Genomic DNA, 22,448 nt, shown 5'->3' with positions numbered 1-22,448 from the left:
AAGAGAGCTGGGGGCATTCATCCAGGAAGCCTGATATGTAACAAACTCCTTTCCCGTTTCTTGCTTTGCTTAAATCTCCAAAGTCCCTGGAGCTGAAGCCAAGTGGGCCTCACTGGGTCCACTTTACAGAAAAGCAAACTGTGTCTCAAAGCGGGGAAGTCACTGAGCCAGGTACAATCCAGCCAGTCTTTTGAGTTGGGGCTTTCCACCTGTCTTGGCTGTTTAAGGAGTGCTGGGCAGGGTCTCACACAGCCTGGGACCCTCCGCCGGGGGTTCCAGCCCACTCTGCCCTACGTAAAGGAGGAGTGGTGCCACGCTGTGAGGGTCTCCAGGACTGCCCCAAAGACTTCCCCGTGAATGTCCTACCATGCCTGAAGCTGCTCCGTTAGCCATCCTCCTGTCTAACGCTCTGCCCTGAACAGGTTTTTTTTTTTTTTTTGAGACGGAGTCTCACGCTGTTGCCCAGGCTGGAGTGCAGTGGCGCGATCTCGGCTCACTGCAAGCTCCGCCTCCCGGGTTCCCGCCATTCTCCTGCCTCAGCCTCCTGAGTAGCTGGGACTACAGGCGCCCGCCACCGCGCCCGGCTAAGCGGCATCACTGACCTCCAAAAATCAGGTACTTGAGGCTGCGCAGGGGTCATAAGCTGAATCACATCAAAGCCAGGCCTCAACATCAGGCTGAGAGGGGCTCCGGGCACGGGAAGAAAGGCACGTGCATCAGTGGAAGGGGTGAGCAGATTGCAGCCATGTGGGAACAGAAGCCTGGGGTAAACACACTTTCCGATTTTTATGAGAAAAGCCAAACATCCAGGTTTTTAGGTGAAACCCTCAGATTTTGGAAATTCAAACATTTTGAAACCCTGGACGGGTCAAACATGACACATCAATGGGCCATGCTAGGTATGGTCCCAGTGAGCAGAGGATTGACTTCTGGAGGCTTAGAGTGGGCAGGGGACAGGAAGGCAGGGCAAAGTTCCAGAACCCACAGCTTCTTGGGGAGTGTGGCTCTGGGCAAGTTGGCCTCAGGCCCACTCCAACTTCTCTACCTGGCACCAAGAGACATAGCTCAGTGCCGACCATTGAACTGGCCATGACAGGCCTGCGGACACAAGCAGACCACCCCCACCAATGGCCTCTGTGGAGTTACTGACCAGTGTTGGAGGTTGCAGAAACCCCGCCTCCAGACATCACAGATGTCACCCTCCCCCAAGTCCTTTGCAGACAGCTAAGGCCATGACTGGAAAAAGGGCCTGCAAGCTGGTCTGTGCTCAGGTTTGGGAAGAACTGTCCATCTGGACTCCACACCCCCATCTGGAGTCTCAGGTCTTCCGTCTCTAAAATGGGAAGGGAATTCTAGCCCTACTATGATGTGTGGTTGACCAAACTTTCACTGGTTTCCAAGGAAAGAAAACAAAACAAAAACAAAAAGACAACACAATGAGGTTTTTTTTTTTTTTCTTTTTAACTTCTTTTGGTTTTTCTTTAAACAGTAAGGGACTGCAGTTTTCTATTCTTTTTCTAATATACTTATTTAGCAAAATTAAAAGTTGGCGATGCTGTGTTGCTTTCCCAGACTTTTATTTGAAATGTGACTGCTTTGTAAAACTCCAGAGTCAAGGACTCATAGGCAGGAGGATGTCATACATTAACAGGAAAGGATGAGAAATCTCCACTCCCTCCCTTCTCCCTCCCTTCATCGCTCATTCCCTCTCTTCCATTCATTAACCACCCACTATGTGCCATGCCCTAAGGAAGCTCCACTACGTGCCACGCCCTAAGGAAGCAGTTATCTAAGAAGTCCCTGCCCGCAGGGGCTTTATAGACCAGGAGGAAGGCAACCCACCGAGCCAGGATCCTGATAACCACTGCTGACTGACCCTCTGCCTAGGCACCAGCTAAGATGGCTCCAAAAAGTGAGGCCTTGTTGGGAAAGAAAAAAATAGCAAAGGTCAGCTTGGATGAACCCACCCAGAATTTTGCGATCAGAAATATCTAGAAAAGAGTTATTCTAGAAGAGCAGGGGGATGCCAGGGCTTGGGGATGAGAAGTGATGTTTTTGTTGCTTAGGGTCCCTGAAGGTCTTGGTCCTCCTGCTCAGAAGCCCAGGGGGTCCTGGGTTGCCTCCTCCAGAGATTGCCCTCAGTCCCTGGCAGTTCCTTCAAGGCTGTTGTACTTTAGTCCTTCTTCTAAGCCTCGAATGCTCCTCACTACCTACCTCTCCCCCTGATGTGGAGGCTGGGGAAAGGCTCTCTGAAGGATCTGACCAGATGTGACCCCAAAACAAACCCTACTAGGGGCACAGCAGGGCCCCCATAACCTTGGAACCAAGCCTGAGTTTGTAGTACAGCAAAATGAGACAGCTGGTAGTTGCAACAAGCTCTAGTCCCCAAAGCTGGCCTTGACCAAAGGCTCCCAAGCAAAGTGGGAAGATTGGGAAGAGAAGTTTTTATGAAAGCCACTCATATCTCCCTAATTTCAGACCTTAGTCCTGAGCCAGGGGAGGGAAGAGAGTGTGTGGTCCATGCACCAGGGGCCACTGTGGACCCACCCTAGTTGGAGGACCTTAGGGGTCTTTCGCAACCTGTAATCTTATGATAAAGGAGGAGAGCTGGGTTTTCCAGAGGCCAGATGACAGGGCAACTAGAGAAAGAACTCAGCCCAAACACAGAGGGCTCTTACTAAATCCACCAGCCTCATCCTCTGCGCTGCTTGCTCTAACATCCAGGAAGTTTTTGGAGGTCCCCGGTGGGGCAGGGGGCAGGTGGAGCTGTCTCTGCCTCCCCTACCACGTTAATGCACATCCTCCTCAAGGCAGGGCCACTGGGATTCCACCCCACATGCGCCAAGGCACAGGCAATGGGACTCTCAGACTGTGGTCTGTGGGTCCAACCACACCACCATTTCCTGGAGGTGCGAAGCTTGTGAAAAAAAACTGATCCCTGCGCCTCACCTCTGACCCACCTCAGCTCATCTCTGCGGGTGGGCCTGGTATCTGCATTTCACATGCTCCCTGGGGGATTCTTACGACCCTTAAGTTAGGTATTTCCCTCAAATCGGGCCGTCTGAGGTCATTTCGGGGAAAAAGCAAACATCTTGACGCCTGGGCCACATCCCAGACCCACCACTCAGCATCATCAGAGGTGGGACCCCCTGCACCAGTATTCTGTGAAATCTCCCCAGGTGATCCGAAGCATTCAGGGGATGAGAACTGCTGGTGTGAGCATCCCCTCTGCCTCCCTGAGCCACCGCCAACAGGCTGGTCAATGCCAAAGTCATGTCTAAAGGGCCTCATGTCTAGATAGGGATCTGTGCCAGGCTCATGGGCTAAATGTACCAGGATTCTTCTACTTTGTGGGAGACAGTGGAGAGAAGAGGAATCCCATTGGCTGGCCAGCCGGAGACAGGGAGTCTCTGCCAGGCTCTGCCATTTCCTCCCAAGAGTCGTCGTCTGCTACTGGCAAATGGGTCTCACCTATTTCCCCTTCTCATGCTGGAGGCAGATGCTAGGTATAGAAAGCCCTTTGTAGGGAAATACATAAATTAGGAAAATCATTTGGGTTGTGGGCCCAAGGACTGCTGGTTTGGGAGATGATGAGACCGAACACCAGATCAGAGCCCCACACAAAGGTCCTGACTGTGGCAAGTGATCAAAGTTTTCATGACTGCGGAAGGGTGTCCCGAGCACAGGTTTTAGAAATTAATAAAGCATGTGGCTGAAACATCTGTCTTTGCTCTGCAAAACGAGGCCCTGCACACATCTGGAGAAGGGGTGTGTGTTGGGGGCTGGGTGCAGCTGGTCTGGGGAGGCCGAGGCAGGGGCCAGGAGGGCGGGTGCTGGGGCGTGGCTGGACGAGGGGCAAGGCTGCGTTGGGGTCTTTCAGGTGTGCAGTGACTAGGTGTCTGCTGTGTGGCAGGCAGCATCATCTTTAAGGAGGAGGGGAGGGTGGTGGGTGGAGGGCGTTCACAGCCTGCTGGCACCGAGCACCTCTCAGGGGTCCCCTTTCATTCCTGAGAGCACTGACAGGCCTCAAAGAAGTCAGGTTATTAGTGCTGGCATCTGACAGACACACCAAGGTGCAGGCAGCCTTCCCCTCCTACTGCCACACTTTGGAGGCTGCCTTCCCTCTAGCCCAGTAATGATTTGATGTCTAAACACAGAAAACAGGGCTGGAGGAGTGAAAGAAACTGCTCCTCGCTGTTTCCTTTGCCAAAAAGTGTAATTAGCACGGCTGGATGTGAAGTGCAAGAGTCCCCTAGGCTCCTGGCCCCCGGGCACTCCCAGGAGATGACAGCAGGCCCCAGTGGCTGGGATCCTCACCTGGCTGTCTGCCTTAAACACACCCAGTCCTCGGTACCCAGTGACAGATCAGCAGAAATTGGCATCCTCTCGCCAGGAGTCTCCCCAGGGGAACCCCCATGCTCAGAGCTCAGGGGATGGGGCAGTGGCAACTGCTCCTCTGGAATGGCCTTCAGAAGATTTGCAAACAAGACCAAACCTCTCACCCATGCCAGCCTGCAGGAAAATGTGCTCAAAACCTCACCAGCAGCCACGGTTTCCCCTTCTAGTTTTCCCTCTTTGCTTCCTTCCAACCTTCCTCCCTCTCTCTTTCTTCTTCCTCTGATTCCTCATTATTCAGTATAACCTCTTTATTTATTTATTTGAGATGGAGTCTCACTCTGTCACCCAGGCTGGAGTGCAGTGGTGCAATCTTAGCTCACTGCAATCTCTGCCTCCCAGGTTCAAGCAATTCTCGTGCTTCAGCCTCCTGAGTAGCTGAGATTATAGGTATGCACCACCAAGCCTGGCTAATTTTTTGTACTTTTAGTAGAGATGGGGTTTCACCATGTTGCCCAGGCTGGCCTTGAACTCCTGACCTCAGGTGATCCACCCAGTTTGGCCTCCCAAAGTGTTGGGATTATAGGCGTGAGCCACTGTGCCTGGCCAGTATTACCTCTTTTAGAGGTCATTTACAATCACATCAAAATGGAAATCACACTTGCTCTTGAACTCTGCAGTTCCATGTGGACACTTTCTGTCGCCTGTCTCCTGCCCGTGGGCACTGGGAGAGCTGTGTGCAAGGACTCTCAGCAGTGTTCGCCAGAGCCTGGGATGAGAGATGACCCTTATGACCACCAGGAGGGGATGGGGCAAGCTGGTGACAGCACCTCTAGCACAGAAGGCCGAGCAGCTGTTAGAGAGTAGAGGGCAGAGCTCTATGATCTAGGGAGGGAGATCTCCAAATATATTCAGTTACTGAAAAAAAATAGCATAAGTATGAACACTATGCTCCTTGTGTAAAAATAAAAGGGTGGGGTGAGAAGAGGATTAAGCGGTAACTGCAGGGTTCCCCGTCCCCCACTCCCTTAAAAATAGATCCGAAATAAATATTGCAAAATGTCAGCATTTGTAAATTCTGGGTGGTGAGTTCACAGTTACTGTTTCACAATTTTCTGTTTCAAACTTTGTGTTTGAAATACTTTAAAAATTAACAAAATGCATATGGGGAGATATAGAAATGCATTTATTCTGGTAAAGAACAGCTAACACTTTCATAGTGCTCACATGGGCCAGGTACTCTCACGATCCCCGCCTTTATAAAGGAAAAACTGAGGCACAGTATTTCAGTTGAAGCACAGAGCTACAAAGAGGCCTTAAACACACCCAGTCCTCGGTACCCAGATGGTCAGGATTCGAACCCAGCAAGCTGGCACCAAAGTCTGTGCTCACAACCCCTACACTACACTGAGGGGCCCTAGGCCACACCCAGAAAGTTGGCATCAGGGATGCTGGCGGGCCTGGGATGGAGGGAAGTTTACTTTTTACTGTGTACCTTGTGTATGTACTATTTGAATCTTTTACATGTGCACGTTACTATTTTTTTAAATAATGTTTTTAAAGCTGGGAAAGTCCCAGTTACCAAGAAGTAACAGAATCCTGATAGGTGTGGAGCTTAGGGAGGCAGAGGAACTGCTCTAAAACCAGTAGTTTCAACTCCCGGCTGGCCTCCAGGGTTGCAGCAATTCGGAACCTGGGGCGCCATTACTTCCTCTCCGGTCTGCACCCCTCCCCTCCTGTCTTCCGGTATAGACCCCCACCCCCTTGCGGGCAGGTTGGCCATGTGGCCCCAGCTGGGATGTCATGATTGGTCCAGCTATGGGCACCAGATCTAAGCCCAGCCAATCAGAATCCTGCCTTGGGCTTTACACTAATGGAAGGTCCTTTTCCTTATGGTTAGGGGACCCAGAAGGCCAACAGTCAGGGCTCCCTGACAAAGCATGTAGTTGAGTACCAGTATCAATCCGAGGGACAAGAGGGAGGGACAAGAACCAGTCTCAGCTGAGTTCACATCCTGGACTCTGTCATCTCAAAGCCAGTTCCCTCCCTGCCTTCCAACTTGGTTTCATTCACTTTGGATTGAGTTGACTTCTCACTGACAGAAACCCACAACCCACAACCCAAACAAGGGCAGCCCATGGCCGTGATTAAGCTCTGCACCAGTGGCGAAGGGATCGAGTGGGAGACCAGAATCCCAGCTCTGCCCTGTGTGTGGCCTCAAGGGAGTTACGAACTTCTGAGCCTTAGACATGCTCCCTGAGCTGCCACCAAGCTGCCTCATGGGGCTGTCCTAAGGATTAATGTATTAATCCAATCCCAGGCACATCAGTCATTAATAAAATTAATAATATGGTAACAACTAAGCCCACTATCTTTGGAAGTAACTCCTTACTAACTACATTAAACCCAAACTCGAGGCTCTGGAAAAGAGGATGCCAGCTGGGAGCTAAAACGGCAGAAAGGAAGGTAGCTGGAGTTGCTTCTCCCTCTTGTGTCCCTCTAGATTCACTGTAGGCTCTCCTCTCTGACCTGGGAACATGCCCGTGTGACCCACATCAACAAGCTCCCTCGGCCCGGTGGCTTCCAGCGGCCTCAGTCAATGGATTGAGGCAGGGGCAGGAAAGCAGGGTCAGGATATTAATTTCCCTGGAGGGTCCCCATGACTGGCTGCATCCTTTGAGCAAAGGTCACAGCTCCTTCAGGTGCCCCTCTCACTCCTCCAGCAATCCTGTGTCTGCTAAAGATAACTCCTTCCTCACTCAGGCCCAGGGGTGGGAGTAGCGCTCCACACTGCTAGCCCCAGGGTTCTGCATTCTCGTGGGAGGCTTAGCCCACACTTCGTAAATATTGCCTTTATTAAACTCTGCTCAACTTACCCAATTTGAGTGTGTAATCTGCTTTTCTCTGAGACCCTGGCTAGCTGATTGGTTCTTTTTCAGGTTTCTCCAGGCTCTGGCCAGACAAAATCCTTCTCTGCAGAGGATGTTGCTCCAGGGTCCCAACTCTGGTCATGGTCCCCTTTTCCCTCCAAGCTTCTGTACCCCAGCAGTTTTCTCCAAAATCCATCAGACCCCCAAACACGAGAAGGGACCTCTGATGAAAGCATCTGAGCCATCCAGCCCCAAAAGGAGACAAGCAGGGTCACATCTGGGTTCCAGAAGCATCCAGAGAAGCAAACCACTGATTTCTGCACACCAGAAAAGATACCTGAGAGTGTATATTTATAGAAAGATACATAGAAATGGACAGATGGCGTCTATCTATAGATACAGAAACGCTGTTAGAGAATTGTGTAGGTACGTATATATCTGCCACATCCTCCCCCACAACCAACAGCACACAATTGCCCGGATCTTGGAAAACGACACTTGTTTAAGTGGTTGGTTCCCTCCCTAGCAGTTTCCAAAATGAGAAGGATGGTCTCAGGGATAGTCCTTAAATATGTGTATGTATCGCTGTAAAGGAGAGAGAAGGAGGAGAAGGAAGAGAAGTGGATTTTCATGTTGTGCATGGCAGAAGAGATGGGACTGCTTTGGGGAAAAGGGCTTGATCCCACTGGAAAAGCATGAAAGACAACTCCAGAAAAGACAGCTAAGGTTTCTAGGTTGGGACATAAAAACACAACAGCAAGACGTTCGCACTCTGCAGTCCACTGAAATCCCTTGTAGCACATTACAATCAGTTAAGGGCAAAATAAAATCAGAATAATACTAAGAGGTAGCAGCTGTTTATCTTCTCGGAGATTTCGAGGGTCTCTGGAAGCTGGGCCAGGTAAGGGTGCTCTCCTGGAAGAGGCTGGGGTGGGGCAGAGTTGGGGCTGAGGGCTCCCCGGCTCTGGGAAGGGTGTGGGCTGATCCGCACGGATACTGCAGCTCCTGAGCCTCCAGGGAGCCTCTGCCCATTACAGGCCACTCCAAACCAGAGTCATTTCCTGGGCTAGTTATGCAGTCCCCACAACATATAAATAAAAGTTTAGTTCTGTGTTTCCATAGATCTTCTACATGAAGGCTAGCTAAATATTAGTGGAGTAACAATAATTATTAATAACAATAATCGTCATAATAACAATAATTAATAGAATAATAATGCCTTGGGGTGTCGGGGGTGGGGTCCTTCATACGGCAGGGTGGGGCCCTGGGGAGGGGCTCTATGTCTGGTAGAAGTGGTGGTAATGGTGGTGATGTTCGTGGTGGTGGTGGTGCTCATGTCTCTGGACCGGCTGCCCGGCCTGGCTCTCATATACCACCACGGCGGGCAGCTCCCGCAGGTGCTCCCGCCCCAGGATGGGGCCGCCCGAGGCCAGCGGTGCCTGTAGGCCCCGGCAGCCCTGCTGGCTCTCCTTGGCTCGGTGCTTGTGCTTCTTGTGCCCGAGGGGGGCTAGGGAGGGGAGGAGGGCCGGGCTGGCGGCCAGGTGGGCGGAGGGGGACACCGCAGGGAAGGCGGGTCCCAGAGGGGGCTTGTTTCTTGCCCCTCTGGCCACGTGGCCCACACCCACGCTCTTGCCCTGGGCCTTGGGGGACCTCACAAAGTGCTTGCTCCCGTCCTGGGTGCCCCGGAGCCGTTGCTGGAGCTCTGAGACCTTGGCGATTGGGGTGTCAAGGAAGTGGAAGGAGCCCGGGTCCACGCCTTGGGGCTTTCGGTGTGGGACGTGGATGGCTTCCGGCTCATGGGAGCGAGACCGAGTGGGATTGGAGGTGCGGGGGGGCAGTTCTGACTTCTGGGCCACGGAAGGGGAGCCTAGGAACCAATTCAACAGACATTTAATGAGCACCTACTGTGTGCTGGGGCTTGTGCTGTACCCCAGACATCACCCCCACCCCCAGTTCTCCAAGACCAGAGCTACCTCCCAATGCCCGACTGCCCCTCACTGCCTTGCAGGAAAATTCTCTGAAATGGAACTTTCCCATCTGCTAAGTGGGAAGAACTGGTTCTTCGGTAGGTCTTAAAAAATACTCTCCGAGAGGGAGCCGAGAAAGAGAGATGGCAGCAGAGACCCCAAAAACCATCTAAGGTCACTGGGGCAAGAAAGAACTCTAAGTATATTGCTAAAAACATACAGAAGTAACTCCTAGAGGAATTAAACATATGAAGAGAAAGGGGAGAAGGGAGTTGTGGGAGTGAAATTGAGCAAGAGGTCAACATAGGTCAAGGCTGATAAAGACACAGCAGCACTGTACCTAGGGAAACCGAGGTTCTCGCTGGAAGAAACAGCCAGGAGGGGTCAAAGTGGTTGCCCAGGGAACAGGGCTTGAATGGGCTGGGTTGGGGCACGGAACTGTTGTTTGTCATTGGGTGCTAAGTCCTTAGATACTATTTGATTTTGTTCAATTTCGTGCATGTATTACTTTAATTTTGAAACCGTTTTTAATGTCACTTTCTCCAAGAGTCTTTGATCTGTCCCATAATAGCTGTCTTCCTGAAGCCTGGGGTAGCAGTGAACACCACCCGCATGGCCCGCATGGCCCATCCAGCCACGCCCTGCCCTCATCGCCCATCGCATGGTGCTCGAGTCCCTTACCAGGCCCAAACTGGGACGTGTAGTTTTCTATCCCGGCGAGATCTAAGTAGTGGTTTCTCCTCTCGATGTTCTCATCTACGCAATGGTGGTAGCAGCCAGACTGCTCCAGGCGGCTGTCACCCTGGAACCTACGGCAGGGGAGGAAAGTGAGTGGGGTGACACCGACCACCAGGTAGGGGCAAGTGCACAGGCTACTGGGAAGCCCCCAGAACGAACTCTGGACCGTTCATTCATTTTCTTCTTGGCCTTTGGAGAGCGTGGGGAGGAACAGCCCTCTCTACAAGCTGGCCTCCATTTGCTTCCCTGCGGATGGAGAGACAGACCACAGACCACAGCCCACGGCCAGACCTCCCCACAGCTTCTGGGAGGAGTGGACGGGAGTTTGCTCTGAACAGGTTCAAAGCAAAAGTGAGAGATTATTGGCCAACTTCTAAGAATGCCCCAGTGCCAGGCTTCAAGCCGTATAAATGTGCCCACTGCAGGTAGGTAGCCTAACCCCTGGTCTGGTTCCCCAGGGGGTACGGGCAGCAGAAGCCCATTAAACTGTTGGAGTTGTGCCTGGCAGACCCCATGACCAGCCCTACGGCCCAGGATGGGCCTCACCAGTGTATGAGTGTGTGTATGCACACTCACTTGTGACTAACACAGTGTGTATGGAGGGGTGGGGAGAAATGTTGCCAGAGGCTTTCTTTTTCCCCTGCAGGGCTCGGGGCTCCCTGGTCCTCTCCTCCAAAGACCTCTTTGATCTGCTCCCATCCTGGCTTCCTTCCCACACAACACAGTACCACCTTCCTCCAGGATCTCTAGCCAGCCTGGGTCCCTCTGATTCTCAGCCCTGTCCCCACACCTAGCTGTGACCCTGCTTGAACTGTTTTTTCTTTCCCCTAAGCGAGTACTAATCCAGCTCCGGTCATTCCCTTACCATTTACACTAGAGGTTAACACAGCCTCACGCCTGCCGTGTTACTGTTGTTTACTCAATCCCTTTCTTTAAACAATCTCTCTTTCCTTTCCTCCCTTCTTCCCTTGCAGCTGAAGAAATAACAGGTGAAAATTAACTACAGCCTCATAATTCCTTATCCACCATTCTGAAATCCAAAAAGTCTGAAAACCAAGATTTTTCATAACCCACATGGCAGCCAGGCCCACCCTAAAGGGATGGGAAGGTGTTTACGGTCTCTATCTCACTTAGTGTGAACATCCAATCATCTCCCAGTAGAAACAGCAATGCGTCAGAGCCTGATGCACTGCTGAGAGCACCTTTCCAAAGCCCCAAAAATGCTAGACTCCAGTTCTGTCTGCCCAAGATGTGTTCCATAAAAGGATGTGGACTACATGTAGTTATTTGTTAAGATTTTCATTTGATTTATGAGTCTGTGCATCAAAAGCGTTGGCTCCCTGAAGAGAACACAGACCAGAGCAAAACTTCTTGCTCTGAATCCTTCAGATGCAGGTACACAGCTGGTGTTCAACATATGCTTATGTGCACCATGCCCACATACCTGAGCGGGGCTCGCTGCTTCTTCTCCCAGCTCCGCAGCTCCTCAGTGGGCTTGGTCTCTGCTCGGGGCCTTGTGCTCTGCAGGTCTGAGTCCGGCCCGAGAAGCACAGGAGACACCAGGTAAGCCACCTGCTCCCACCCTCCTCAGGGCTGCCTGGCGTGCAGCTGCTTTGCAAGGTCACTGTGGGAGGGTTCCCCGAGCTGGGGCTAAGTAAAGGGGTCTCAAGGCTACCTGCCCTGGACACGTCCCCATCTAGCCTCACCTCCTCCCCCAGACTCCCCGTCCAGCCTCACCTCCTTCTAGCTGGCCTCAAGGCTTGCAGACGCCGTGCTGCCCACAACACCAGCCTTTATACCAGCAGCATGGCTCTGCCTATGTGAGGCCTCTCACCCAGAATCCCTTCCCTCCCCTTCCCACCCTTCCTCCTACCCCTTCAAGGACCCATTTGAACCCCACCTGTCCACAAAGCAGCTGCCCCAGAAAGCCCACAGGTTCCCTTCCAGCCCTCCCAGGAAGGCTCTGGTCCTTCCCAAGAGATAGGAGGACGCTGTTTCCCAGGCTCAGCCCTGCAGCCCTCACCGGCCTGATTGACAAGGATGCTCCTCTTGCTCTGGCTGCCCTCAGGGGCCACAGTGAGCTTTACCCGCAGCATCTTGCTGGATGTCGGGGAGTGGTTGACAGAGGAGTCCACCACCTCATAGATGGTGTGCAGCAAGCTGGTGATGTCCTGAATGGGAGGGAAGCAGAGACCCATGTGGGGTTTCAGTCACAGGGCCTTGAAAATAGAAACCAGAGGGCCCGGTGGATGCTGCAGGCCTGAACCCCTCTGGCTGCCCCAAAGCAGAGCCTAAGGCAGAAACCTGGATGTCTGAGGTTCATTTGGGAAGAGATCCTAGGAAGCAGAAGTGAGGGAGCAGGGAGAGAGAAGAGGAAGATCCCATAAGAGAAAAGGAAAAGAACAGGTTACAGCCAGGGGCAACTGGGGCTCAGTCATACTGGGGCCCTGGAGGGAGAGTGTGGAGGCCACCTTGGAACAGCCTCATCGAGATAGAGGGAGGGTTTAGAAATGGACTCTCATTCCTCACTGCCTGAGAGCTCCCCAAGGATGTTACATTCCCTGTACTTTGGATTTTTGTTTGTTTGTTTGAGATGGGGTCTCACTCTGTCACCCAGGCTGGAGTGCAGGGGTGTGATCATGGCTCACTGCAGCCTAGAACTCCCAGTCTCAAGCGATCCTCCGACCTCAGTCTCCCTAAGTGCTGGGATTACAGGTATGAGCCATGAGCCACTGTGCCCCACCCTCCCTTGTGCTTTTGGGTTTCCCTGCAAGGGCCAAGCCAGCTCCCTGTACCTGAGAAAGTTCTTACAGTGGGCACTGTCCACCATGGTAGCAGGTGAACTTCAAGGTGGGCCCAGGGAAAATGGGGTGGGAGCATCAAGAGCATCCGCTTCGGGTTTGAAATGAAAACTGGAAAGGGAGACGTGTCCCTGCTATGGACTGAACTGTGGCTCCCCACTCACTTGCAAATCCACAGGTTGAAGCCCTAACCCCCAATGTGATTGTATTTGGAGTAAGGAGATAACTAAGATTAAACGAGGTCATGAAGGCAGGACCATGATAGGAGATCAGGGCCCTTAGAAGAAGAGGAGAGCTGGGATATGGCTCACACCTGGAATCCCAGCACTTTGGGAGGCCAAAGTGGGAGGATCACTTCAGCCCAGAAGTTCAAGACCAGCCTGGGCAACATAACATTCTCTACCAAAAATTAAAAAAAAAAAAAAAATAGCCATGTGTGGTGGTGCACACCTGTAGTCCCAGCTACTTGGGAGGCTGAGGTGGGAGGATCCCTTGAGCCTAGGAGTTTGAGGCTATAGTGAGCCGTGAGCACACCATTGCACTCCAGCCTGAGTGACAGTGCAAGATCCCATCTCTTTTTAGGAAAACAGGAAGAGACACCAGAAGAGGTCTCTCCACCAAGTGAGGACACAGTGAGAAGATGGCCGTCTGCAAGCCAGGAAGTGAGTCCTCACCAGGAACTGAAGTAGGTGGCACCTTGGTCTTGGACTTACAGCCTCCAGAACTGTGAGGAATAAATTTCTGCTAAGCCACCTAGTCTGTGGTATTTTGTTTTGGCAGCTTGAGCTGGCTGAGACCGTCCCTAAAAGATAAACTAATCTGTGAGAACTTGACCAAATCTCATCTCTCTGAGCCTCAGGTATCCCTCAACCAGAATGGGGTGTCCACACAATGTTCCCTGGGTGTCTCAAAACCCTTCTGATTGGGGCTGGAGGGCACAGATTCCCCTCACTAGGCCTTTTCTGTCTGGGTATCTGCTGCGGTCACTTGTCTGGTGTTGGGGTGGGGGGCAACGTCCTGCTTTAATTGGCATTGGAAACCTCTGGAGAAGACATTTTTTCTCTATGAAGCAGACGCATCCGTGGCCAGTTACCTGCCCAGCAATCCTTCACCTCCTGCCTGTTAAGTCCTGCAGGCTGAAGCAGCTGAGGCAACCCCAGCGCAGCCCCAAACAGGCAGGCATGTAGGTGGGCGGCCCAGAGTAGTGGGGGCCAACAGAGGCGCTGACCCTATCTGACCCTATCCTGGGAAGCGTGGCGGCTCAGCTCAGTTGACTTGTCCTCTGACAATGCAGGTGGGAGGGGGTCACACAGAAAAGCCAGAAATCCAGGATCTTCTGTTAAATCTTCAGAATCACTGATATTGACAACTGATTTTTACCAAAACCCTTTGGGGGACCAGACCAGAACATCTGGGGGCCAGACTGAAATTGTGGGGGCCACAAGTTTGAGACCCAGGCTCCAGGCACTCCCTAGCTGGCTTGCTCAGTGACCCCACCTCTTCCGACGAGGCCCACAGAGGGCTCTCCTTGTTCCTCCTGTCCTTCCCTCTGGCTTCTTCATAAGGACCTGTTTGCTCACTCTCTCTATCTTGGGCAGCCCATGAAGGAGGCTTCATTATACAGATGAGGTGGCTGAGGGACACTCACTTCATCCCCCAGACTTCTGATACCTTAGAGGACCTGGGGCCCTGGTGTCTAATCAGGGTGGAGGTGGTCCCAGCAGACCGAGGGTCTCAGAGCCTATGTGCTCTGGCAATTCTAGCTTGAAAATCAACCTCACTGACTACACAGGGCCAGACACGCAGGAATCGGTGTGCTATTTCCTGCATGAACGAACGCCTGAAGGAGGAGCAGGTCTTCTTTCTGACTGGAAAGCTGGCCCACACCCCAGCTCTGGGCTGCAGATTCGGTGAGGTGGGAGCCCATCCGCCCTGGCACTCAGAAGGCGTGGAAGGGAATCGTATTTACAGCCAAATTTGAGGAGTGGCGTCAGGGCTAAAAATAGACCAGGGAAACACCAGACTCAAACACCTCCCTCCACTCAAAACCACTCCCTGGCTCCTCGGTGGGAGGAAGACATGACCCCAGTGAACACTTTCTCCAGGGCCAGGCTGGGCCACCTTCCTTGGAAACTCTCTCCCTTCCTCTCATTACCAAGGCAGTGAAGGGCAATGCAGGTTGAAGCTGTCATCAATCATCTTGCTACTGCCAAGGGGAGAGTCTGCCTCACAAGAAGGGAAATAAAGCTGAGGAACAGAGGAAATAGACTGAGGAAACAGAGCAGTGATGAAAACCTTGTCCTGAAGCCACCGAGCCTCTGGGTCAAGCCATCCATGAAGTCAGACCCTGGACCAAATTTCAGTTACATGACCCAATGTATTGTATTCCTTTTTTTTTTTTTTTTTTTTTTTTTTTTTTTTTTTTTTTAATACAGCAGTTGGAGCATGTAATCTGTCACTTACATGTCAAAGAGTCCTGGGTGCTTAAAAGTCACAACTTCCTCCTCCAACCTGTTGGAACAGCTCCTAAACCACAGCCTGAGAAGGAGGTGACCTTGTTAACCCAGAACTCACATCTGGCAGCATAAAGGTGAACTTCTCCTGCACTATCCACAGAGCTCCTGCGAGATCTGGAGGAGCATCCTAGAGCTGCTGGCAAGTGGGAAGAGAGGACACTGAGAGGCAGTGCCTGGGCTGAGAGCAGGGGAGCTGCCCTCCCTCCCTGTCCTCTTCCCACTTGCCAGCAGCTCTGGGATGCTCCTCCAGATCTCGCAGGAGCTCCCAGCAACTCCCCAGCTATTACAGCTTTCCCTGAGGGGCAGGACCGATGCAGGGGTGAGAAGTGGCAGTGGCAGGGTACTGTGCCCAGGCCCTGTGCCTGCAGGCATGATGCACAGCAAGAGGCCAGGCAGGTGCACTCACCTCTCGGGTGACCTTGCCGTTGTTGTCAAAGTCGTACAGGGTGAAGGTCCACTCCTGCCGGCTGTCCTCCTCCACAGACACATCGCACTGGAGCTCCTGGATGCAGAGAGATGGGTGGGGCTGGTCCCCTATCTGTGGCAACACTGACTGGGTGGTGGAAGCCTGGGCCTAGAGGCCAGGCCAAGGGGCGGCCACCTGTCCTCTGCCCTCCCCAGACCTTGAGTGGACAGGGAGCACCTTGGCCAAGACAGAACTGGCCCAGGAGGGTAGCCAGAGCCCAGGCAGGGGAGGTTTGGCCTAGGGAGGGATGCCTGCAGGGGTGCCTGGTGGTCTGTGGGTCTTGAAAGACAAAGGAAACACAGGGGGTCTGAGAAGAGGCGCTGTGGTCTCAGAAAAGCTGAATTTGGACCAAGGGCAACAAGCAACTAGAAGGCAAGGGAGCATCAACTTGGGAGCCCCAGCAGCATGCCGGGGTAGCACAGCATGAGCATGAGGAGCTCGGGTGTCAGTCAGCCCCAGGCCCTAACCCCTGCAGGGCCCTCCACAGCTGTGTGACCCTGGGCATGTCACTGCCCTCTGCTGTGCCTCAGTTTCTCTTTGTATACATTATGGAAAATGGTAGCCTCTCTCCCACGAAGTTGCTGGGAAGATTAAATGCCCCACCCACATGCCCTCAGCCCTGCTGTTTCCCTGCACCTGTGGTGGGGACAGTTCCCAACCTCCCGCCTCATGTACGCTCTTCTGTCTCAGGGCAGCCCTGAAGAGCCCGGGAAGGAATGCGCAGAGGCGATGGAGCAAGGGAGGGACAGGAGGCAGTGGAAATGCCGGGCCTCCTCACCCCTCCCTGGGACAAATCTGAGCGCATGCTACATGGCTCCTAGGAGGCTCTCCAGCAGGCAGAGCCCACAGATGAACCCAGACTTCGCTGGCTTCCCTCCTTCCTCGCACCTGTGCTCCAGGATTGCCTCCCCTACACACTGCCTGCTCCCAGTGCCATGTGGCCAGGTCTGCTTAGGGGAACTGGAAACAGGAAGTGGAGGGTAAATGCTGGTGTCGTTTACACCTGTGCTTGGAGCACTGTCTGGCACATGGAAAAGCTCAATCAATAGTAGTAGCTATTACTTTTGCTGTAATGATTAACATATTGTTTCATTGAAATAGTTATTTCAATCAATAATCAATGAAACAATCATTTCATTATTATCATTTTCAGCAACCTGAAGTGTCTGACCCTAGGGAATATGAGCCGCGAAGCAGTGAGCTGGTCACCGGAGGGCTGTGTGCAGAGGCTGGCTGAGTGTCAGACGAACAGTTCTAGGAAGCATGCTGTTCAGCAGGAAAGGGCTCCACAAACAGCCTTTCAGATCCATAAGATTCTATGGAAACAAGACCATTTTGTTCCATGGCATACCAAACTCCACCTCTCCTTCCACCATCAAGAAGGTGGCATCCGGCTGGCCTGGCAGGAGGAAGGCTCAGCTCCCCAGCGAGGGGAAGGCAGCTGTCTGCGAACACTAGGGGAGTGAGCCCCAGCACAGCGTCCTGGCCCTGGCTACTGCAGCTCTAAGCCATTTCCCTCCAGCAATTCTCAGGTGCCCACGCTGAGTTCAAAGCCAACCTTGCTTCAGCCACGCCCGTTTGACACCTGCCAAGGGCCCTCATTGCTGCCCAAGGCACTGTTTCATGTGGCATGACACACGTGCCTACATACACACCCCTACACACACACACACACACACGCTTACCCCTAAACATGTACCTATACACACACACACCTACACAGGTACACCCCATACATGCACACCCTACACACACATACCTATGTACACACACACACACACACACACATAATACCATTTACCTGTTTCCAAGACAGCTTGGGTCTGAGCTTCAGAAACATGAGTTCAGTAACTCTGGCCACTTGCCCCACCTGTCACATGTGTGTCTCCTAGGCCTCTCCCACACCCCATCTGGGCTTCTCAGGTGAGTCCTGCCTGTGGGCCACAGCTCAGTCCCAAGCCTGCCCCTCCAGAAGCAAGCACACTGGGGCTTCCAGGGAGGCAGGATGCCTGGGCCTGGTCTTCCTTCTGCCACTGAGTTTAGCCCTGGGCTTTGCCAAGCTCCCCAAAAGACCCTACAAGGACCCAGGTGGGCTTAGGGTGGGGCTGGGCTCCAGGAAGAAGCTGGCAGCCCTAATTCCTTCTAGACACTACCTGTCCTCCTCAGGCGAGCCTTCAAGCCTCTTGGAGGCTGGAGTGCTGGTGTGCTGTGTGGGGAGAGCAAGCTGTGTGGTGTGGCCTGTGCGGGATGGTGGGGCATGGCAGGGAGACGACACTGGAAAGGGGATAAGATCGGTCACCAGGGACCCTGCACACAGGGCGTCTCCCCCATGTCCCACCATCCAGCACAGGCCACATGACGCGGCTCATTCTCCCCACACAGCACGCTGGCACTTCAACCTCCAGGCCCTTGCTCCTGCAGCTCCCTCTGCCTGAAAGACCCTTCTCACCCCAAAGGCTCCCCTGTGCACCCCTCTTCCAACTCCTACCCCTATGCTCAGAGCCTCACCCACCTCCCCAGTCTCCACCGCCAGCTGCTGTTCCCTCCGCCGGGCACCGCACAGAGCCTGGAAATGCCAAGTGTCTGTTACCCCACACCCCTCGGCCTGACCCCCACCCCGGGCTCCCAGATCTCATCTCATCACTGACTGTGCAGCCACTGGGTCTGGGGCACTCAACTGTCCCCTGGTCACATTGTGCACTCCTTGACAGCAGGAACCACACCCAGTCAAAGCTGGGTCCCCTGGCAATTAGACAGTGCCAATCAGCACTGGTTAGAAAGAGGGACACCCTCTTAAGCACTTTAGACCTTTAGGAGCATGAACTCATGATGCTGACAACAGCCCAATGCAACAGACATCACCACTGTCCCCACCTTACAGGCCAGGCATGTGAGGCCACTGAGACTTTAGGGAACTTGCCCCAAAGTCACACAGCCACTAAGTGTATGGCCAGGATTTGAACCCAGGCCTGCTGACTCTAGAGCTATGCCCTGGTGGTCTCAGGAAGGCAAACAGAGGGAAGGAAGGAGGGAGCAAGGAGGGCAGAGCAGTGGGGAAGCTCCATGCAGCAGGCCTGGGCCTGGCTCTCAGCACTGGGCACTGTGCTGGGTGCAGAGGGGCATGCTACACTATCAGGCAGTGGGGAACAGACCATGCAGCCACTGGGTCTGGGGCACTCAAGTGTCCCCTTCTCACCCCAAAGGCCCTTCTCTTCCCAAAGGCTCTCCTGTGCACCCCTCTCCCAACTCCTACCCCTACGCTCAGAGCCTCACCAACCTCCGCCCACAGCCTCTGCTCCCTCCTCCAGGCACCGCACAGAGCCACAGAGAGGCACATCCCTGGTGTTGCCCACATGGGGAAACTGAGGCCCAGAGAGCGTCAGGGACCTGCCTGTGCCTCCTGCTCGTCCATTCCACCTGAGAGCCCCCGCAGGCACCCCCAGAACAGCCTCAAGAGTTGGAAGGGAAGGTTTCATCAAGCAAACTGAGGTCCAGAGAGGTGACAGCAGCAGCAGGGCCAGAGTCCTGCCTCCCTCGTCTACTCTCATGCCTTCTCCCAGGCTGCTGGGCACACCTCGCATGGAGGGGCTGGGACCAGGCTGAGCGGGTGGGCAGTGGTGAGTCCCTGGGGTCTGCCCTGAGCCAGGACAGCCCCAGATGTGGCAGGAAGAACCTCCCACAGAGGGTGCTATTCATGCAGAGGAAGGGCCTTCCTGTCTGGAAGGGCCTCAGCTTCCCTCCTCCCAAAGCACAAAGTTGAGAAAACCCATCTCATCTCCCTAGGACCCAGCACCAAAAGGAAACTTACTTCAAACTTCAGCTGCTTCTTGGAGCCTGGGCAGGGTTCGCTCACTCTCTCCATCTTCTTCTCATCTCCGCTGCCCAGCCCGTCGGTCTTCTCAGGAGGCAGGGCCACTGTCAGGGAGGGAGGCGAGGGAGCATGAGGACCAGGGTCCAGACGCAGGGCACTGCACTCACTGCACCTTCGTCTTCCAGGCCTGGCCTGGACATTCTCGCCAGTGGGCTGGGCCCACTCCTGCCCTGCCCATTTGCTGGGGTCAACATCACACTACTCTGGCACCTGGTACTGCCTGGGGAGACCCCCCCGCCAAGCATGGTACACCCATTTGCACTGTCGGGGGCCCCCTCAGGCCCCTACCACCCTGTGACTTCTGCCCTGTGGAGGCACACAGCCGCCCAGAGCAGCGTCAGGCCAGAGGGTAGATGGATGAGAGTGGAGGGGTGCTTCTGGGGCCTGGCGAGGGAGCTTAGGAACCATGGCCATTTTCTGCAGTCTCACTGCCTTGCGCGTGACATTTTGGCCTCCTCAAAGGTGCTACCACCTGGGCACAGCCTACGGCACCTTGGTGGATGGCCAGAAGGAGTGCCAGAAACAGAGTTCAACTGGGTTGGCACTCGTCCACATATACGTATGCACAAGCACACATGCACACACATACACACGTATGCACATGCACACACGCACATATATGTACACTCATGCATCACACCTGCTCGCACACATATGCACACTCACACATGCACACACACTCGCACATACATAAAAGGCATCTTCAGGGAGCACACTCATCCTGAACCTTGCATTTGGCCTCTGCTCACCCCAGGTTCCCCCTTCTCTGCCAAAGGTCACGGCCCTGTGTGTGGCCTGCCAGGAGCTGTGGAAGGGTGAGTGTGAAATCCCAGGACCTACTGACACTATTTTCATGAGGAAGCCAGCTCAGGGTAGCACCATCCTCCTTGACTTAGGACCCAGACTACAAAGTGCCATCAATTCTTGGAATGTCCCATAAGCCTCCTTTAGTCCCTTCTGCCATTTTGTCTCTGTCTGATAGCGGGGCTGGGGTTTGCCGGAGCCATCTTTTCCAGGCCACACTCACAGCTCCTCTCCTCTGATTCCCTCTGTTGCCCTGGGGTAGTAAATGTGTTGTCCTGTTTTAAAGGTGAAGAAACAGCCTGGCTGCTACTCCGGGAAGGGAGCCTGGTCCTTCTACCCTGACCCAGATGTGGCCGGGGGGTTATGTGAGGAGCTGAGACTCCCCAGTCAGAGAGGAAGGCAAAGCAGGACTTTCTTGGGAAGTCAGCAGCCTGGAGAAATGAGGCCGCTGGGCCAGGCAACTAGATGGGGGCTTTGTGTCTCTCTGATCCCACACTCCTACCACACTCACACACCCCAGCTATGCAAGCAAGGACCTAAGCACAGTCCCTGGGCCAGGCACAGTGGGGATGCCCCCAGTGGGCCTGGGCCCCTGCTCTCCTGCTCTGCTCGGTCCTGCGGGCTGGGAGCTCTCTCCTCTGCAGTTGACGAAGGCACTTCCCCTTGGCGCCACTGTACGTAAAGATGAGGCAGCAATGACTAAGCACTTGCTGTTTACTAACTCCATCCTCACGAAGCCCTGTGAGGCAGTTATTATGATTAGCTCCATTTTCCACATGGGAAAACTGAAGCTTGGAGAGGATAAGTGCCTTGCTAGTAAACGACAGAGCTGGGATTTGAACCCAGGCAGCCTGAATCATGCTCACAGTCAGTCCACTAGGCTGCCCCTCCATGCCTTTCATGGCTCAATTCAGGAGACTCGGTGCTTCTCTCAGCCTGCCTCTCTCTGTCTAATGGAGGCCGGCCAGCCAGGGCAGTGGCCATCTCTACCTGGGTTCTGTTCTCTGGCACTGTGTGACCCTGGGTGGGTCACATACCTTCTTTAGACGTCTCAATTCCCCAGTTGTAAAATGAGGAAGCTACCAACCCCTTCCCCAGAGGATTCTTGTGTGGATGCAACAAGCCCTGATCACAACGGGCTAAGACCTCCAGCGCACTAGGACTGGCCATGAGTAGTAACAGTCAGGGGACCGATGACCCCACCCCACTGACTCCTGGGAACAGGACAGTTAGCAGCTAAGTTTTCTCAAAACGGAGGCTTCAGGAATGCAAATGGACACAAAAGCATTATATCAAATACACACAGCCTGTGCAGGCAGCTTTGGACAAGGCCCTTGACTTTTCTGGACCTCAGTCCCCTCGTCTGTAAAATGGGAACATGACGGCCTCACCTTCACAGGGCTATTGGGAAAGGGCAATGAGGAAAGGGCTTACAGAGCACAGTGGCCGGCACTCAGTAGGTGCTCGATAAATGCTGGCTTTGCCAAGGATGTAGACGGGCTGTGGTCCCAGCTGACAGCCCAGATCTCAACGATCCCGCTTGACCCCAAACTGCCCCACTGGAGAAACCAGAGTAATATCACGGCCTGCAGCATCCTCTACTCACCCCTCCCAGGCAGGGGGAAAGAAGAGAAAGAAAAAGAAGAAAGAAAAACAAAGCCCAGATCCATCTTCAAAGCTGCTGCCTCTCTCTGCAGAGGTCCTGGCTGGAGATGCAAGCTGGCCAGGCTTGTCGAAACCAAACTTCAAGTTCAAAGGGAAGTTATCAGAAAACCACCTTCAGGTTCAATGTTGCCTTTCATGTTCCACTTGATAAAATCCAAAGAAAAGGAACCTCTGTCCCTGCTCTCTCCTCCTCTGGAGCACTCTTCCCCCGCCATGCACGGACAGCCTGTCTTCCCTCAGGACCTCCCCTCTTCCTTTCTCCTCACCTGAAGGAGCTGGAAAACATCCCCCTCGACCCCTCATATGTCTTCCCCAAAGACTACGGTGGTCCAGATTGTCCTCTCTTCACCAGTGGCTCCCTCATCCCATCCCAGCGCAGAAAGCCACCCAGACATCCACAGGTCAGCTGAACCCG

General features: G+C 53.7%; 1 protein-coding gene across 5 annotated transcripts in view; it reads right to left on the bottom strand.

The window, feature by feature from the left end:
• Positions 1-1,556: 1,556 nt before the first annotated feature.
• Positions 1,557-22,448, bottom strand: part of NKD1 (NKD inhibitor of WNT signaling pathway 1) — a 90,043-nt gene continuing 69,151 nt past the window's right edge. For 3 of the 5 annotated variants that reach the window (XM_074027564.1, XM_074027563.1, XM_065537710.2), the window contains 6 exons: positions 19,502-19,608; positions 15,634-15,729; positions 11,934-12,081; positions 11,355-11,439; positions 9,854-9,981; positions 7,535-9,072 (listed from right to left, as the gene is read on the bottom strand). In XM_074027564.1, coding sequence (XP_073883665.1) covers positions 8,483-9,072; positions 9,854-9,981; positions 11,355-11,439; positions 11,934-12,081; positions 15,634-15,729; positions 19,502-19,608 — 1,154 coding nt within the window. In that variant the 3' untranslated portion in view covers positions 7,535-8,482. Of the gene's footprint in view, positions 9,073-9,853; positions 9,982-11,354; positions 11,440-11,933; positions 12,082-15,633; positions 15,730-19,501; positions 19,609-22,448 lie in introns of all 5 variants that reach the window. The other 2 variants (XM_005591896.5, XM_074027565.1) reach the window with 2 other exon arrangements.

The sequence above is a fragment of the Macaca fascicularis genome, chromosome 20 (genome assembly GCF_037993035.2).
Source record: "Macaca fascicularis isolate 582-1 chromosome 20, T2T-MFA8v1.1".
Classification (NCBI taxonomy): domain Eukaryota; kingdom Metazoa; phylum Chordata; class Mammalia; order Primates; family Cercopithecidae; genus Macaca; species Macaca fascicularis.
Note: the sequence above shows the minus strand (reverse complement) of the source record. Positions and strands in the feature narration are given on the sequence as shown.